The sequence below is a fragment of the Triturus cristatus genome, chromosome 9 (genome assembly GCF_964204655.1).
Source record: "Triturus cristatus chromosome 9, aTriCri1.1, whole genome shotgun sequence".
Taxonomy (NCBI): Eukaryota; Metazoa; Chordata; class Amphibia; order Caudata; family Salamandridae; genus Triturus; species Triturus cristatus.
In genome coordinates this window covers 659,573,432-659,592,680 of record NC_140592.1, presented here as the reverse complement: position 1 = coordinate 659,592,680, position 19,249 = coordinate 659,573,432, and the positions used below count along the sequence as shown (strand labels likewise).

The window sequence follows — 19,249 nt, the reverse complement described above, 5'->3', positions numbered from 1 at the left end:
TCCCCGCAGCTCCGGCAGAGTCTACGCAGTCCCCACTGGCCTACCCGCCCTTCCTGGGTCAACCGGCGACTCCGGCCCAGCTGCAGGAATTTCTATCAGCCATGGCTCGCCCCTTTGGGCTATCGGGCCCCGCCAGTGAGCCTTCGTGCCCGACTGATGGTCCTAGCCCTTTACTGCTGGCAGCTCTGGCATCTCTGTCGGCTCTGGCCTTGACACCACAGGACCGCCATGGATCCTACGCAGTTGCCGCTGGCCTACCAGCCCTTCCCAGGTCAATCGGCGACTCCTGCCCAGCTGCAGGAATTTCTTTCAGCTATAGCTCGCCCCTTTGGGCCTGGTGCCCGACTGAGGGTCCTAGCCCTTTACTGCCGGCGGCTCCGGCATCGCTGTCAGCTCTGGCCTTGACACCGCAGGACCCCCATGGATCCAGGCGTGGATCCCGGTCGACGCTGGTCGACCTTGTGAAACCCCCCACTGACGTTGACCACACCGCTACCACCTCTGACGTCGCCCGTTCTCCCCCGGTTTCAGCCCCGATGTGGATACGGCACCGGACCGGTGTCGCTCAACGCCAATTCCGACGCCGATGGGGTATTTCTATCCCTATGTCCATCCTCCTTATTTTCGGCCTGTTCATCAGCCTTTGGAGGAAGGGTAGGACTGGGAGGAGTCTGAGGACCCTCTCACAGCACAATGTGAGTTTGACCCGGACTGGGCAATGGAGTTGTGGGAGGCCAGTGGTCTTGATACCTCTCCTGACCTTGGCATGCTGACTCCTCCTACCGTGGCTACGGAGGAGGGTGCAAGTTACGCAGTGGTGTTGCGTTGTACAGTGGCCGTCAGGACTAACCTCCTGACAAGTGATTCAGCCAGCAGCTACCTCTGCGGAGCCACTGCTGCCTTTTAACTAGGCACTTTTGGATGTTCTTTTGGGCACCTGGTCCAGGCCCAACACAGGGGCTCCTGTGGATAGGAACATGGCCCGATGCCATCCCCCGGCCCCGGGCGACCCCCTTTTTCTTTCCCAACAACCCAGCCCTGGGAGCTTGGTTGTCCAAGCCTCTGCCTCGTCGAGCGCATTCCCTACCGCACCACCGGACAGGGAATCCAAGAAACTGGAGCATTTTGGTAAGAAGATTTTTTCTTCCGCCAGTTCAGGGCTGCTGTCGGTGAACACCCCATGCCTCTTGCGCCGTTATTCCCACTCTGTGTGGCGCGCGTGCTGCCTCCATGTCTGAAGGAGGCCCGGACAGTGCACTCTCAAGCTATTGCTGAAGAGAGGGATGCAACCAAGTTCACTATTCGTTGTGGCCTTGACACCGCCGACTCGCTGGGCAGGGCGATTTTTTCGGGGGATGTCCAGAACACTCTGATGGACATGCCCTTTGATGGCATTCGCCTTTTCAGCAACAAAGCAGATAGTGCGTTGGAGCGCTTTAAGTACTCGCGGGCTACGGCCAAGTCCTTGGGCCTTTCATCCACGCGCCCTCCTCTGCCTTCTGCTTTTCGCTCCTCTAGTGGCCACGCAAGGGGCGCCCTGACACGTTCGTTTCAGAGCCACAGGCCTGCGCAGCAATAGTTTTAAGTGCGGCCACAGATGTGGGACCAACCGAGCCGGGTCAGGGGGCCAGCGGGCGGGTCAGTCCACCTCCACCCCTGCCTCCAAACCTTCCTAGTCCAGTTTTTCAGGCCCATCAAACGCCAGTGGGCGGCAGGATTCGCCATCACCTCCCCCCCCACTGGCACACCATCACTTCGGACAGGTGTGTTTTACAAATAGTCAGAAGGAGCTACTTCCTTCCCTTCGAGACTACCCCTCTAGCCATGCCACCCCAGTACCACCGCATGTCAGGGGACCACTTGGCACTTCTTCAACAGGAAGTCATGTCCCTCTTGGCCAAGGGGGCCATCAAGCGCGTTCCTGCGCTAGAAGTAGGACGTGGTTGTTACTCCCACTAATTTCTGGTGCCCAAGAAGGACAACGGTCTGCGTCTTATCCTGGACCTCAGGGATGTCTGTCGCTTCCACCGGAAGGAGAAGTTCAAGATGTTAACTCAGGCTCAGGTCTTGTCTGCCCTGGACCCTGGACACTGGATGGTAGCGTTGGACCTGCAGGACGCATATTTCCACATTCCTGTCCTGCCGGCCCACCGGCGGTTTATGGTAGGCCACGAGCACTAAATAGGAAATCATAAACGCCACCCGGGCCTGGTTAGTTGGAAACGCCTTGAGCCTACAGGTAAAGTGTAGCAATATTTGGGTTAAAAAGACTTGGACCTTGGTGGCGTCTCCTTGGAAACGCTCTGGCGCGGCCAGAGGTATAGGAGTAGGGATCTCTACTGTAAGAGGCGCCTGCAGCTGGGGATTTAAAAACTGCCAGGCACCTCCTTCAGTACTCCGTCCTGCTTGGACGCTGAAAGGATGTATGACGTTACAACGCATGCTTTTACACCGCATGCCGTTACAACGCATTTTTTACACCGCAAGATCTGTTACAACGCCAGCCTTTACAACGCATGCTTTAACAACGACGTACACTAGATGGAGTGCTGACATTAGAAATGTATAATTTACTATTCTAACTCCAGTCCACGTTGCAGTAGGGAAGGTGTTTGGATAGTAAAACTACACTATTTCTAATGTTAGCACGCCATCTAGTGCATTTCGTTGTAATGGCATGCGTTGTAATGGCATGCGTTGTAACAGATTTCACGTTGTAATAGTTTCGTTGTAATGGTAGTGCGGTGTAAAAGTTGCGTTGTAAAGGTTGTTCACCCGCTGAAAGGATGTCTTTGTATACTGTCTACCTTTTATTTGTGAGCTGCTGTTTCGGCCCTAGAGGCTGCCATATTTTGCGACTTGCTGTAAAAGCACCAAGATGGCCAGCACATCCTCTAAGGTGGCCATAGTCGCAACGAACCAACCGGGAGAGGTATATTATTTTAAGGCAGATTATTCTGTCGTAGGTCTCTCGGAGGCCTCTCGGGATCGGTTCGTTGCTCAAATGGGTCCACCTATTGACACCCTTAATTCCGAATTGCCATAGTAGCACGGAAGCTTAAGGTGGTCAATCGGGGGAAGGAAAGGATGGGGACAGCGGGGAGGGAGACCTGTAAATACAAAGGAGTTATTCAAACCAACTTTTACATACACCTTTACATAAACTTCAACCTTATGGAAGAACCTTTCTGTCTAAGATACCTGTAAAGGAAAATAACTGGCGTCTATGGTCAACTTAGGAAGGTTGATGAAGGCATCTCAAACATTCCACCGGAAATACCATGGGATTGTGCACATCACAGATTATATATGGCACTTGATGGGCATACTAAAAACAGAAACCGCGTTCAGGCTTCTACACAAGAAGAACACCGAAACAATCCCACTTGTAGTTCAACACCCCCTCGTAACCACCATGCTCTTTGTTTGTTCGGGCTTCACTAGGGAGGTCACTGCTCCCCCCTGCTATAAGACGGACAACAAGACACACGCCACACAGGTTAACACAAATAATGGTTATAGCAATGCACTTTGATTGACAGCGTGTTTAGCGTTTAGGCACACCCATACAAAGTAGTATTGTTACTTTGTCTCGAATCACTTTGGGTTATTTTCCACTCATTCAAAGTATTCACAATGTCTCTTTTCACAGCGTGTCACTTTACACACATTCAAAGTATTCATGAGCAATGTTTGTACTCCCAGCGTGTTACGTCACACACAGATAATACGTAGAAATGTCTTTATATACCACCTGGTATACAGGAGGCAGGATTAGTCATGTCTTAGAAAGCTTTCCATTAACCCCCCTCCTTTACTCCTTTAGTCATGAGCCGGTATCCGTTTATCAAAGAAAACTACTTGACAGCACGCAAACAGGAAGTGCGCTATATTTCAGGGTTTTGTAACTCTCGGTACATTCTCAAGCCGAGAAACAAGGATTACGCTGGTGTCACTGACACCCTTACCGCACTTCAGAAGCAACACGGGTACGATTCCAAGCCTAAGAATCGCCGACCCGATCAGGATAATCTGCGGTGTCTCCCGCGACGCCGCCGGCTTACATAGCCTGCTGGGAGTTCTCCCCGTCACTTCCTAAGCGCGCATGACGTGGCGCTCGGGCTTCTGGGAGCGGTAGTTTATTTGGCGGTGCGTCTTGATTCTGACCCGCTTCTTCCTCCCAGCCCGACTGCAACTCCCGCAAGACGGCAAAACAGGTCCCCCAACCAGCCTCCTTTGGCTGAGAGGCGTGTATAGCTGTGGCAGGATCCAGGTACGTGACAGGTAGCTTGGTCGAGCAGTAAGGCAGTATCAGAGGACCGTGTTAAGCATTTGATGTACACACTCAGTCAGCAAATGAATTCACACGCTCAAGAACTGAACTCTAGGCCAATTGTTGTTGTATAAAAATATACTGTTTTTTATTTTTAGAACCAAGCAAGCCTGGTACAGGTAAGCATTAAATACTTTTCAGCTTTAAGTTACTGGATATAAAACAGTTTAAAAATGCAATAGATATGGTACTTTGTTTGATTACAGGGGAGCAGTAGTATGCAACACTTAGCAAATACAGTACATTGAAATGAATAGGCTTTTTCAGTAAATTACAGGTAAGTAACTTTTTACGTTACTTTTCTAACTCAGTACTGGATACCTAGATTCAGTATTAAAGAATATTTTTAGATTTCAAAACTCCACACTTGGAAACTTTTTGGAGAAAAAGTGTCAATGTTATCCTATGGAAGGAAAACAGGTTAACGGTTCACAGGTAAGTAAAGGTCTATGGGAGTTATGGTTCTGGAGTTAGACTCAGGGGTTCCCCAGGGTCAGTGATGCACTGTTGTTGCACCCTCAGCGGCACTAGGGCGGCCGGATGCAGAATGTTGATGCCCAATGTTATCCAATGGGGGATAGGGGCCCTCCGGTTGGTGGCTGCTGGCAAGCAGGCCACTGAACTGTGGGAGCAAAGCTCCTAGGGTTAAGGTTAGGGCAAAGGGGGAAACAAAGTAGCACCACAGGTGCACCCTCGGCGGCACTGGGCCAGCCGGGTGCAGAGTGCTGTTTTGACGTCGGGCGCCCTGTTGTTTTCTATGGCGAACCTCCGATTGGCAAAGCACTGCAGGCAGGGAGACAAAGGACTTCTGGGTGCAACCACCACTTGGAGAGGTAAGTTGGGAAGTTAAGGGTTGGTTAGGCACCGTTCGTTTGGGCACACAAGGCCGTGGGGCATAGGGTGCAGGGGTGCCTTTTGATGTAGGATCTTCTTACCAGCTCCTGGTCGTGGTTAGGTGGGCCTTCTGGATTTAGGCTACAGGCGTTGGCTGGAGGCTTGAGGCAGGTCAGGGGTCACTGGATCTCGGGTCAGGATCGCCGGGTGGACCTCCTCGTGGTGTTTTTCCACTCGAGCTCGGGCCGGGTTCGGCAGGTGCAGAGTGGGCTGGATTAGCGGTCTCTGGTTGGCATCAGAAGCTGCAGTTTGAACAAGTCCAGTGTTCACGGGAGATTCAGTCTTTGAAGTGAAGGCAGGCAGGTCCTCCGGGGTTTTTGAGGTTGCTGGCTGCGGGACACACCGGGATTTCGCAGGAGCAGGTTCGAGGGGAGACAGGCCTGTAGGGCTAGGGCCAATTCAGTGGGCATCGTCCTCTTGTTAGCTCTGCTCGGCTCTTCGTCCTTCTTATCTTCTTTTCTTGTCGTTTCTGGATCTGACTTCTTGGTTCAGGGCTGCCCCCTAAATAGTGTATTTAGGGGGCGTTGTAGGGGTCTTGAGGTCAGTAGCCAATGGGCTACTGACCTTACGCTGACTACACCCTTGGTGTGCTCACCCCACATGGGGGAGGGAGCACAATCTCGAGTCCTGATTAGGGAGTGCCTGCCATCTGCAAGATGGCAAGCACTGGAGAGTGGGCTTCTCCTCGCCTCCTCCAACTGAGGGGTGGAGTTGGCAGAGGTGGGCACACCTCCTGGGCTGGCTAGTTTTTCCCGCCTGTCTTCCCGCCGAAAGGGAGGGGAGACAGGAAGAGGGCCTGCTCCTGATAGCAGGAGAGGCTGGTGGCTGCATTACAAAGGCTGCCAGGCCTTTGAAGCTTCCCTGCCACAAATGGCTCTTCCTGGCCTGGGGGAGGTGTGAACACCTCCGCCCAGGAAAGGCTTTGTTTCTGGGCTCATGGAGCATAGGATCCCACCCCAGGGGTCCAGAAGTATGTCTCGTGGTGGCAGGCTGGTGTGTACCAGTCAGGGAACCCACCAGAGGCAGGTCGTTTTTCAAGGGCATCTCAAAGATGCCCTCTGTGTGCATTTTTCATTAAATCCCACACTGGCATCAATGTGGGTTTAATGTTCTGAGAAGTTTGATACCAAACTTCTCAGTTTTTAGTGTAGCCAATATGGTGCTGTGGAGTTCATAATGACAAGCTCCCACCACCATATACTCTTAATGGCAGCACTGCACTTACAATGTCCAAGAATGGACTTAGACACTGTAGGGGTACAGGGCTCATGAACCTGTACCCTCACCACTGGCATAGGGCACCCAGCTAGAGCGGTGACTGATCTATTCCAGGGCAGTGGGTTGTAGGCATGGCACACAGGGATGTGTGCCATGTCGACTCTTTACTTTGTTCTGCACCAAAACATGCAGCCTGCAAAGGCAGTGTGTGTGTGTAAAAGTACAGGGCCTCTAAGGGTGGCACAATAAATGCTTCAGCCCTTAGAGGTCTTCCCTGGTCACGTAGTGTCCCCTTATAAGACATCTGTCAGGCAGCTACGTGGGCCTCGTTGCACACTTTTACTATGCATTCCTGCCTTGACAGCCAAGTCTGGAGAAATGGCTTCTTTGGCCGTTCTGTTCTCCAGGACCTCCTGGTGTGATCTTGGTTCGCGGACCCACCACCGGGGTTGGTATTGCTGGGGTATCTATTTTAAGGTAAGGAATCTATCACTAACGTGTTTCTTTCACATGCTCAAGTTACTTACCTTCGGGAACGATATATCTGTAAGGACTATAAGTTAGTGATAGATTCCTTACCGCCCCACCCATCCTCCCTGTTCTGCAAACTGATTTCTAGGGTTAAGGTCATGCCTTTTAGGTTCCTAGTTTCTATGTACCAGTGGTCAGTATCTTGCATGGCTCTGCGTTCCTGGTGCGGAAAGTCGTGTACAGAACTGACGTCAGCGCGCGAGGGCGGCGTCTAAGTAGCTGCTGCGACGTCATCCTGGCGACCACAACGCCAATGAAGGATGTGGAGCTGCACAACGCCACATTCTGACGTGCAGGGGTACTGCTGACGAAAACCTTTCGGATCCATTCTGACACCTGGGGGTAATTCTAAGGTAAGGAATCTCTCACTAACTAATGTTTCTTACAGATATATCGTTATCAAAGGTAAGTAACTTGTGCATCTAGGAGCCATGCTCAACACACAATTGGCATTGGTTTATCCAAATGCAGGCAAAATAAACCGCATTGTAATATAAATCTAAAAATTCTAAACTGGGACTCAAATCTCAGTCAAAATATTCATGCAACCTTTAGGCATGATGGCATCTTGTATTTCAGTAGTTCCACATGCCAGACTACACATGAGACATCTCCAAGAATGTCTCTCAAGGCAATGGACACAGTCACAGGGTCAACCTCGGGATCTAGTGTTAGTAGACAGTGGCACGCACCACTCTCGGCAGTGATAAAATCCACAGTACTTATCCAAATATCAGCCGTTTCAAGACCCAGTTCTCCGAATAATTCTGACAGTGGATGTTTCTCAAAAATCTGACAATTCATGGAATATGGGACTCCAAACACAAGGGTCTCCGTATCAGTTACCTAGAGATGCAAGCTGTTCAACTAGCAGTGAAAGCATTCCTACCTCACCTACAACACAAAGTTGTCCTAATTGGAACAGACACTATGACAACTATGTATTGCATACAAAAACGGGGGGAGGCACTCTCTCCAATTATCACATTTAGCACAGAAAATATGGAGTTTAGTAATGCATCACAACATTTGTCCTGGCAAAACCTGTTCCAGGAACAAGCAATGAAGTTGCAGTCCTTCTAAGCAGGACGCAGCATCAAGTCCACAAATAGGAACTCCACCCCAAAGCCCTCCTACCATACTTTAGAAATGGGGCTTTACACAAAAACATCTGTTTGCAACCCTACATAGCGCAAAATTCCCAAACTTTGCAAGCAAGTACCCACCACCAATCCAAGGGCAATGCTTTTTGGATGAACTGGTCAGGGATATTTGCATACACTTTTCCCCCTCTCCCACTACTTCAATTAGTGGTCAGAAGGCTCAGGCAAACATCCCTTACAAAGAAACTCATAGCACCAACATGGGCTCGTCAACCATGGATCTCAACACTATTGGAGCTCTTCCTAGTACCACATGAGAAGCTTTACTTCAACCCGGACCTTCTCACACAGAACAACGGCACACTAAGACACCCCATTCCGAAGGAAATTAACTTTGGGATATGAGTCCAGAAGTCTAAACATTTGGGTACTTAAACTTATCACAACAATATATGTATATTCTTATAGAAGCTCGCAAACCTACCACAAGACAATATTATCCAGCTAAATGAAAAAGATTTGCTATATTTTGCCAGCAACCAAAGGATAAACCCCCTGAATGCACAAGTACAGACAATATCTACTTATTGCATTTGCAAACTACAGTGTTAGCTTATACTTCAATGCTATTGCAGCTTATTTGCAAAATAGACAGCACGTATCGTTATTTAAAATACCTATTGTTGAAGCTTTTATGGAAGGACTTAAAAGAATCATACCGCCAAAGCATCCATCTGCACCAGCATGGAACTTAAACATTGTACTAACAAGACTTATGGGGCCTCCATTTGAGACATTGCGCTCTTCCCAATTGCAATGCTTGTCTTGGAAGGTTGCCTTTTTAATAGCTATCACTTCACTTAGAAGAGTCAGTGAAATTCAGGCATTAACCTTAGAAGAGCCATTCTTCCAGCTGCATAGAGACAAGGTTGAGCTTAGAACAAACCCATATTTCTTCCAAAGTTAGTGTTTAATGTTCGAGGCATATGAGCTGCAGATCACACACTTAGGATAGTAGATCGCCATCTAGTGTTGGGCTCGGATGCTTGCAGGTTGTTGTTGTCTTCGGAAGAAGTCATTGGTCACGAGATAGGTGACTCCTCCCTTGGACTACAGTGCGCATGGGCATCAACTCCATCCTCAGATTGTTTTTCGCCATGATGGGAAATTATGGAGTTTGTAGACAAGAGAGAGATGTCCATTTGTAATGTCTAAGTAAGACGCTGCTGGAATAGATAGAGGTCCTGGGGAGGTGGGTGGGCGTGTGTGGCTCTGCAGCTCTACATGCCAAGAACAGATGCATACTGGTAAGTAGCATATTCCGTTCGAGGCATATGAGCTGCAGATCACACACTTAGGATAGACTATATAGCAGTGTCTGCCCTAGCGGTGGTCACCTGTATCGGTTGCAGCAGTTTGAAATAAAGTTTTAAGGACAGCCTGACCCACAGAAGCTTGTTGCTTTGCTTGCACGTCAACACAATAGTGTTTAGTGAAGGTGTGTGTTGTAGACCATGTGGCTGCCTTACAAATATCTTCTAAGGGAATGTTTCCTAAGAATGCCATGGAAGCCCCTATTTTGCGTGTGGAATGCGCTCTAGGGGGAACTGTCAGTGTGCGTTTAGCCTTGTTGTAGCATATTTGGATCCCAGATTTGGAAATGGGGTTGCCTTTATGTGGTGGAGAGAACGCAACAAACAATTGTTTTGTTTTGCTGAATGATTTGGTTCTGTCAATGTAGTAAAGCAGGGCTCTTTTAACGTCTAAGGTATGAAGAGCTCTTTCAGCTACCGAGTCCGGATTTGGGAACAACACTGGTAGCTCTACTGATTGCTTAACCCCTTCGGTGCTCATGACGGAATGGTTCCGTCATGACCCACGGTTGAGCTGTGCTCATGACGGAACCATTCCGTCATGACCACACCCGCGCAAGATTCCGTCAGCACAGCGGCGGAATCTGCGCAGCATCGAAGGGGTTAAGATGGAAGGGAGATATGACTTTTGGAAGGAATTTCGGATTTGTTCTAAGAACCACTTTGTTGCGGTGTAATTGTAAGAATGGTTCTTGTATGGTTAAAGCCTGGATTTCACTTACCCTTCTGAGGGATGTGATAGCTATAAGGAAAGCCACTTTCCATGTGAGGGATTGTAGTTCGCATTTATGCAGAGGTTCAAATGGGGGTCCCATGAGCCTTGTAAGAACGATGTTTAGGTTCCACACTGGAGAGGGTGGTAATCTGGGAGGAATAATCCTTTGAAGGCCTTTCATGAAGGCTTTGATTGTAGGTACTCTAAATAGTGACAAATGTTGTCGATTTTGTGAGTAGGCTGCTAATGCTGCTAGGTGGAGACGTATGGATGAGTATGCTAGGTTACAACTTTGCAAGGGCAGTAACTAGCAAATTATGTTTTGGATAGATGCATCCAACGGGTTTATATGATTGTTAGTACAGTAAATGGCAAATCTTTTCCATTTTGCAGCATAGCAGGCTCTAGTGGTAGGTCGTCTGGCCTCCTTTATAATATTCATGCAGTCTGGTGGCAGGTTTAGGTAACCGAACTCTAGGACTTCAGGAGCCAGATCGCTAGATTCAGTTGACCTGGATCTGGGTGTCTGATTTCTCCATGGTTCTGGGTTAATAAGGACGGGGAGAGGTGCAGTTTTTGGTGTGGAAATAGCGAGAGTTCCAGTAGTGTTGGGAACCTCGGCTGGCGTGCCCATGTAGGAGCCACTAGGATCAGTGTGAGAGACTGTTGCCAGAGCTTGCGTACCACTGATGGAATGAGTGGGAGAGGCGGAAAAGCGTGCGCAAATCTGCCTGACCAGTTCATCCATATCGCATTGCCCTTCGACTCTGGGTGGGGAAATCTGGCGGCGAAGGTTGGGCATTTTGCGTTTTCGTGTTTGGCAAACAGGTCTATGTCTGGTTGGCCCCATTGTTGGAAAAAGGGCAATAGGACTTGTGGGTGTAATTCCCATTCGTGGATCTGTTGATTTTGTCGACTCAACAGAGCGGCAATTTGATTGTGAACCCCTGGAAGGTGTTCTGCAAGGAGGTATATGTTCTGGGGAATGGCACATCTCCGAATGTTCTGCGTGAGCTGTGATAGCTGGAGAGAATGTGTGCCTCCCTGTTTTTGTATGTAATACGTGGCTGTCTTGTTGTCCGTCCGGATGAGGACAGTTTTGTTCTGGAGATGTAATTGGAATGATTTTAGTGCTAGGAACACTGCTAGCAGTTCCAGGTAGTTGATATGGAGCACTTTCGGTTTAGTGGTCCATTTGCCCTGAGTGGTGTGTCCGAGGAGATGGGCTCCCCATCCTGTGAGAGATGCGTCGGTTGTCAGCACTATTTGTGGAAGAGGCTCTAGGAACGGCCGCCCTTTGGACAGGTTTATTACGTTCCACCATTTTAGAGAGCGATGTGAGCGGCTGGCCACCAACACTAGATCTGTAAGTTGTCCGTGAGCCTGGTTCCACTGACATGCTAGACATTCTTGCAAGGGACGCATTTGAAGTCTTGCATAAGGCACAATGAAGATGCATGACGCCATCATCCCTATGAGTTGCATGAACACTCTTGCTGGAAGAGAGTGTTGGGCTTGAAATTTTGCGATTAGAGCTTGTATATTGGCTATCCTGGCTGGGCTGGGATATGCGAGCCCAACACCAGATGGCGATCTACTATCCTAAGTGTGTGGCTCTGCAGCTCTACATGCCAAGAACAGATGCATACTGGTAAGTAGCATATTCCTTTCATATCAATTAGTCAATAGAATTACCTGTTTTCTTTCCACAACCGGACTCAGTTGCAGGAAGAGCATTTCCAAATCTGGAATTTCTAGATGGATAGGGAAATGCATTTAAACTTGTTATGCTGAAGCTAAAAGGCTTCTACCTGTTCCTCCTAACGCTCACTCTACTCGCAAAATTTGAGTTTCTATGCCATATTTAGGGAACATTCCTATTGCTGATAATTGCAAAGCAGCAACATGGGCCATTCCACACACATTCACAAAACATTATTGTTTGGATGTATTTGCTTGTCAACAAGCCAATGTTGGCCAAGCTGTACTAAAAACTCTTTTTCAAATAACTGCAACAATCACCGGTTAACCCCTGCCTAGGGAGAGGGACTGCTTTACAGTCTGTGCACAGCATGTGTATCTACAGCACGCATGCCTTGAACGGATTATGTTACTCACACTGTAAGCATCAGTTCTTGGCATGTAGTGCTTTATATTCAAATACGCCCTTCCTCCTCCCCAAAAAAACATGTGTAGGTTGCAGTTCAACTACTTTACTTCACATTACTCGCGTGGACATCACAATACTGATTCATACTACAACTCCATTCTCACCTATTCACGGAAAAACAATCTGCCAATGGAGTGGATGACCATGCGCAGTATTACCAAGAGAAGGAGTCACACAGCCTCGTGACTCGAAGAAAACTTCTTGGAACAAAAACAACTTGTAAATATACGAGCCCAACACTAGATGACGGACTTCTGCACAGTATGTGAATCTACAGCACTACATACCAAGAACAGATGGTTACAGGGTAAGTAGCATAATCCTTTTGAATCTGGAGGGATAAACTCATGCTGGGCAGCCTAGAGCAAATAAAGCCAGCAAATAGAAAGCCAGAAAATGTGAGTTACAAACCACAAAGCCAATGGTAAGCAATGGGCAGAAAGTATTCCTAGTTCAGCTCCAAGATGTCTTTAGCAAACCAGACAGCTGCGCTATCTGGTAGACTTCATCCTTAAAATGACAACATTACGTATCCATATAGCCACCACTCTAGAAAATGTGGAATAAGAGGATGAGTAGAGTGACCCTCTCCATTTTTCGACCAATCTGCATTGAGGAGATCCTTTTTGAAATGCAAACTTACCCTTCTGTCTCCTACCGATTGCCAGGGCACTACACCTTTTTTGTGTATTTATTTAACCCACAGTCTATCCATGTACGTAGGTTCACTGTTTTGACTGTGCTTAAGCCAGGTTTGGAAAAATCGCTTAAACCAGACTATGCAAAGGGAAATCATCACTAATGCCAAATATGTTAATACCCAACCAGTCCTTTTGTATAAACACAAACAGAACCCATTAACCTTTACCAACCCCATCCATCTGGGAAGTGAGGACAGTGGTGAAAAAAACACACTTCAACAAAGGTATTTGTCCAATATCTCCATAGCTACAGCCATCTGAATTATTGAGGGCTAATTCAGCATGCAGCATTTCTCTAGCCAACCCTGAAGTCTTGCTTCAAGCAAACTTAAAAACACAACAACATACAAATACAGAATACAGCAAGAACAAACAAGTACAGCAGGTGGATAGAATGCTTCTCCAGTGACCGCAACTAGGTAACAGGGGATCTTTTGCTACCCTTGGTACTAGTGTCCCCCCAGCATTGCCCTGCAAGGATCAAATTTAAGGTAGGAAGCAGTGAGGCTGTTGGGTTTCTAGTTATCCCGTCATCTAGTCATTATTTAGTGCTCGCCATAAACAGATGAAATCGAATTACAGATTAAGAGACATTGATTGCTGGGTAACAAATAATCTGCACTGAGAAACAGTAACTGATCCCAGAAAATTCAAGTTGTCACATCAAGTGTACCATTGTCTAGGACAGTCGGTATGGTTCCAGGTCGGGAGTCGTTATCCGCAGGGTTGTTTTGTATGGGAGCATGGAAAGCATCTCGACTGCTGCCCATGAATCCAGAGTTCCCTGATGTCCTGGCAGGTTGGAAGGGACATGGCCGTCCTAACCTGCCACCCTTTTGCGTACTTTCTTCGGAAACAAAAGGACGTGTGTTTTACAACCTTCAATCAAAAAATCAATATCAATACAACCTGCAATCACCTTTAACTTGATCTACCAGCCTAGGTCACCTCTAAATGGCAACCCAAGACCGGTTTTAGTTTTTTGGGCCTCATCAGTGTCCTAGGTCTTAAATCCAAAGGCAGAGTGGAATTTGGTCCTATGTCTGGGCATACCCATTGGACTTAGGATCCCTCCCTTAGAAAAACAAAAAAGTGATAAAATACCTTTTCTAACCAATTATTGCCTCATATTTTTGACTGCCTTCATACAGGTGCTTCTGAAACTGATTCAGTTAAATGGTTATGAAAGACTAATCTGTGTTCAGTTATGGTGAGTTTAAGCTTCATAAATGCTGGACTGCAAAGAATCAGAACTGGGGACTTTGTTCAGCCAGAAATGCAGAAGGGCAGTAAAGGTTAAATAGCAGCAGGCTAAAGCAGTAGGCAAAATCTGCTCCTGGGTGATAATCAGTCTGGTCAATTAGTGGATAGAAATGGGCAACTGGCTTTTTAAGCCATCAGCTTATTTGAAGTTATACACATTGCTCAGGTATGTATACTAAATGCAGAATATTAAACAGAATCACTCTACTGCAAGAATTTCTAAATTTTTATAGCACTTGCTACCATGACTTATCCATTGACTGCTTCATCCAATCTCTCCCATTCTCTTATCCAAGGGCTCATTCATCCAGTGACCCATATGCTCACCAAGTCATCGATCTATTCCCATATATGTCCTCATCCATCCACCTGAGCCCTCTCACAGACCCATTCCTCCTTCAATGCTAATATCACTCAATCGCCTTTTCATCCATTAAGGAAGAGTTCTCCATTCATCCATCCTTACACTTTGTGACACATTCTTGTAATCAATCATTCACACATCTACAAACATATCACACACAGCTGCCAATCAGTGAAGAACCTTTTGTTACATAAAAAATTCCAGACCAATTGGATTTGTCATTGTTTTTTATATTTAATTATAGCTGTGTTTTATGGTGAAAGTGGTTTATAGCTCTTTGATTTGGTCACGTATTGTGAGTTGTTTAGCTGGTTGTTCTAGTGATTCGTTTTTCTGTGCATATTTAATGTGTTTTTCTTTTAAAAAATTATCTTCCACGTCTTTAACACCTGTTTCTTAGTCTTATCATTTCCCACATTTGACATTACCGCATACTGTTTTATAATACCACCTTGGTGTCCTGAATGGGGAAAATACATTATTGATCAATGGCAGAAGGAAGGCCACATATGCTTATGGGGGAATAACACTAAACTTCCCCACCCTAGTTATCCCTAAACCACAACACAAAATCAATACTAAACGTTCTATATTAGGTTTGAAATGTTTTTTGACTTTTGGATACTGGTTTAATCCCTAACGAACTTGCCGTATTTAAATGGCTCATGAGAAGGTTACTTAATCATTTTGCACCCATTCTATTGAGTGTTTCTGTTAACTTAAATCTTTTTTCTGTCCCTTGCAGGAACTCGATTACCAAGGTTTGACCCAACTGCATACATAAAAGACAAAGAGCGAAAGCAGAAAGAAAGTGAAAGCAAACAGTAAGTACCACATTATTTACCCTTCAAGTCCGATTTCCAGGACCTAAGACTGAAACCTCTATGATGTGGTTTATTTTTAATCCTTTTAGTGCTAACGTGCTGACACACTTCAGACTTGGAACCTATTTCCAAATTTTGCGATATGTTTTAAAAATCTAATGCATTGCCTTGCTTGCACTGTATTAAGACAAACCGTTTTCTTCTGCATTGTTGGATCTGCACTGACAGTCCTAAATGTAGACTATTCCCATACATCTGCTGGAAACCCAGAACATTTCTTTATTAATATAATATAGTCAATCTGTAGTAGGAGGTGGTCACCTCAATTACATTTAGTCTGATGACACCTTCATGAAGAGCAAGACAGTCCAGCTTTGCTGCATGTTTCTTAGGCAAATACCTTACTGGTAAACAGCTGTAAGACCACATTGCAGCACCTAAATGAAAAGAAAATGCTACACCACCCAAAGTAACTTTTACCCTTCCCTCTGCTAAAGTGATAAATGAAGAAAAAGGTGCTTGTCAGGCCAAAAGGGTACTGCTACCAGCATACACTGTTTCTTTCCAGCATGTACTTTACTGACAGTTTGCCTCACTTTTTCAGTTCTTTTTTTTCCAGCTTGTGCCGAGAGGATCTCTGAACTCTTACAAGCTTTAATCACACTTTTTCCTTCTTACATTTCTAAAGGATTGATGAACTTTTGCTTTCATTCGATGTTTTTTTACACCTGATATCTTTTTCCCTTCATTTTACCCTTTGTGAGGGAATTTATTCTAACAAAATTCCTTCTGTCAGCAAAATGTCCCTCTTGTAGAAGGAAAAAAGCTGCTTCTGAACTTCATTCAGTATGTGTGGTTTGTGTACTAGCCACACATTCTGCTAAACAGTTAGAATTGTGACAGAAAATGACGAAGAACCAACCTATTTGCCATTGAGGATTTAAACAACGCAACTAATGTCGATGACAAGACCACAGGTTCCAAAAGTGTACCCCTGGCACCAGCCCAACTGATGTCCACTCCAACAACGTTGGGATCTGTGCCATCAGCTTGGCCTTCAATGGCAAGATACCCAATAGCAGGACCTTCAATACAAGAAGACACCAACGATAGCAGTCAAAAAGTTTTACTGCGAATCTGACAACATCCAGGTCGCCGTCAAGGAGATCAGCCTCGAGACAGTCCACGTCTTCTGTTTTCTCAAGTTCATCAGGAGATCATTGTGATTATCACCATGATGAGATATAATTGCCGCTTCCATTGTCATTAATTGATATTCCTGCATAGGATTCTCTACAGGAACCTCTTGATCTACTGGACTTACCATCAAGGCTGAAAAGGCCAGCTCTGTCACCTAGGCCACTTCTACCACAAGGTTTAGTTATGGTGCCTAGGGGCGCACTTCAGTGTCTCCAAGACCATGAAAACTGCTTCAACCTTATTCACTAATTTCTGATCAGAAATGTTCTTGGGTAAGTCCAGATAGACCTAAAAGATTATACGTTTTTCTACTTTGCCATTCTTCGGAGAGAGAAAGTGTAAAAACCCACTGAAAGAGTGGAGTTTTATCACTACCAACAAATGGTTCTGGCAGATCATCCAGGATGGGTACACCCTACAGTTCAAAGTTCCTTCTCTGTCAGTCCCACGAAAACCAGTGCCAAAATGTCAACTGTGACTTTTAAAGAAGGAGGTGAAATCACTGCTCGAAAATATGCAATGGAACCAGTTCCTTCATCTCAAAGAATGAAAGGAATCTATTCCATGAATTATTTTGGTTCCCAAGAAAAGCCCCTCAGAGGAGTTCAGGCTAATCTTTGTCCTTGGGCAATCCAACAAATGGATCAGGAAGCTTACCTTCATGGTGACAGCCTTACTTCACATATGTCTACAGCTTATGAAGGGAGACCTGATATGTTCTGTGGAGCTACAAGTTGCTTATTTTCATATACCAGGAGAAGCGAAACTCAGAATGTTTCTGAGATTCATAGTAGGCAAGGTAAATTACCAAAACAAAGTTCTGCTCTTCGGAGTGAAATCTGCCTCAAGAACTTTCTTGAAGTTTATGGCTATAGTGGGCTGTCTGTTTGCCTTTGAAGGAAGAAGATCTACGCCTATCCCCACCTGGACTGCTGTTTGATCAAGGCAAGCTCTGAGCTACAGGCTGAGAGGGATTTCTACACCAGAGTCAACTTATTATATTGCTTTGGCTTGCATATCAACCTTAAAGTCTGCGTTGTCCTCTGTGCAGGTTCTTGACTACCTATGAGTGATATGCACACACAGAATGGAGAAATGTATCCTTTGAAATTAAGTTATTACAATTTTTCAGCAATGCCCCATGTTTTTGCAAACATCACTACCAATAGCACAACAGATTTCATCCGTGTGGGGGCCCATTGCGTTGTGCATCTTCCTAGTCCCAAATGATCTCGACAGGTGGGTGAAACACGGCCAAGAAACCTGACAAAAAAAATTCAAAGCAATTTGACATTAGCCACTGGCAGGAAACTTGTTGATTCAGGCAGTTGACTTAACAGATCTTCAAAATTGTCAGACAGATCACCTAAGCAGATGCTACATAGACCATCATGAATAGAAGTTAGACAAAAGAATCTTGCTAAAAATTGAGGGCTGGAACAAAGTGGAGTGTTTTTTATACCCATCTTACAGACAGGGAATGTAGATTCGATGTCTGAGGTGTCAGAACCTGCTTGGATTGGATGTGACGGATGCGCAGTAGACAAAGCGGTTGAGTAAGTAAGTGGCCTTATTCAGGACAACAACAAGGAGCAGACTCTATTTTGCTGGCCAGTAACTAAGTGTCCCTCAACAAACGTTCACCTTCAAACTATAATGTGGAATCTTACAGCTGTATGATTCCACTTAAAAGCAGCACAGGATGTAGATTATGCAGGGCACTAGACACAATACCACCAAGCTCAATACAAACACATCCCATCCCCTTCCCTTCTATAATATGACAGTATTAAGGAGATTAATCCATGCAACCTAATGAATAAAGGAATAAAGTAACATCCCTAATACAATAAACAGCATTGTATTGTTACAACAAAATACAAAAGAAACATAACAAAAATTGAATAAAGAAATAACATCAAGCAAAATAATAACATAGGCATTAGCAAATATCTTTCAAATACTATGATGGTCTCCGATCTCTCATACTCCTTCTTACTTTGGAGCTCAACAAATCCCCAATACTTCTTTCCTCTGTGAAGGTAGCTGGGACAACCATTTACTCACATACCCCTTTCTACCTGCGAACTTGTCCCTCCTCTTCCTTTCCCAAAATCACCATCTTTCATCAACATGTATCCACTGCAATTCTCAACCCTCTCAACAGCACATTCATCACCTTTCTGATATAATGCAACTGTGTGTCGATTCCACCGCTCCCCATTCTCCAAAATAACATTAGAGTGGCACACCTGCACTACTTTAAATGTAACTTTAAACTTTCACAAACCTTTCACCACCTTGCCAGTCTTGATCTTTACCCAATCTTCACAATTACTCCTGTTAAACCCAACACATCCTTCTCAACACTAGCTTTCCACACACCACTTGCCACCCATTCCTTCATCCATAACGGTACCAATTTGGCACCCGGGATTCTTATCCTCATCAACTCAAAGGATGATTTTAAAGTGGCTTAGTGGTGTGATAAGCCCACACCCATTCTTCCACAGCTCTTTTAATATCCTGTCCTGACACCTCAGCCCTTTGGATTGCTCCC

The 19,249-nt window shown here is 45.9% G+C and overlaps 1 protein-coding gene across 2 annotated transcripts in view; it reads left to right on the top strand.

The window, feature by feature from the left end:
* CCDC61 (coiled-coil domain containing 61) overlaps positions 1-19,249 on the top strand; it is a 538,795-nt gene that overhangs the window by 297,272 nt on the left and 222,274 nt on the right. For both annotated transcript variants that reach the window (XM_085625716.1, XM_085625715.1), the window contains exon 9: positions 15,411-15,489. In XM_085625716.1, the coding sequence (XP_085481842.1) occupies positions 15,411-15,489 (79 nt within the window). The remainder of the gene's footprint in view (positions 1-15,410; positions 15,490-19,249) is intronic.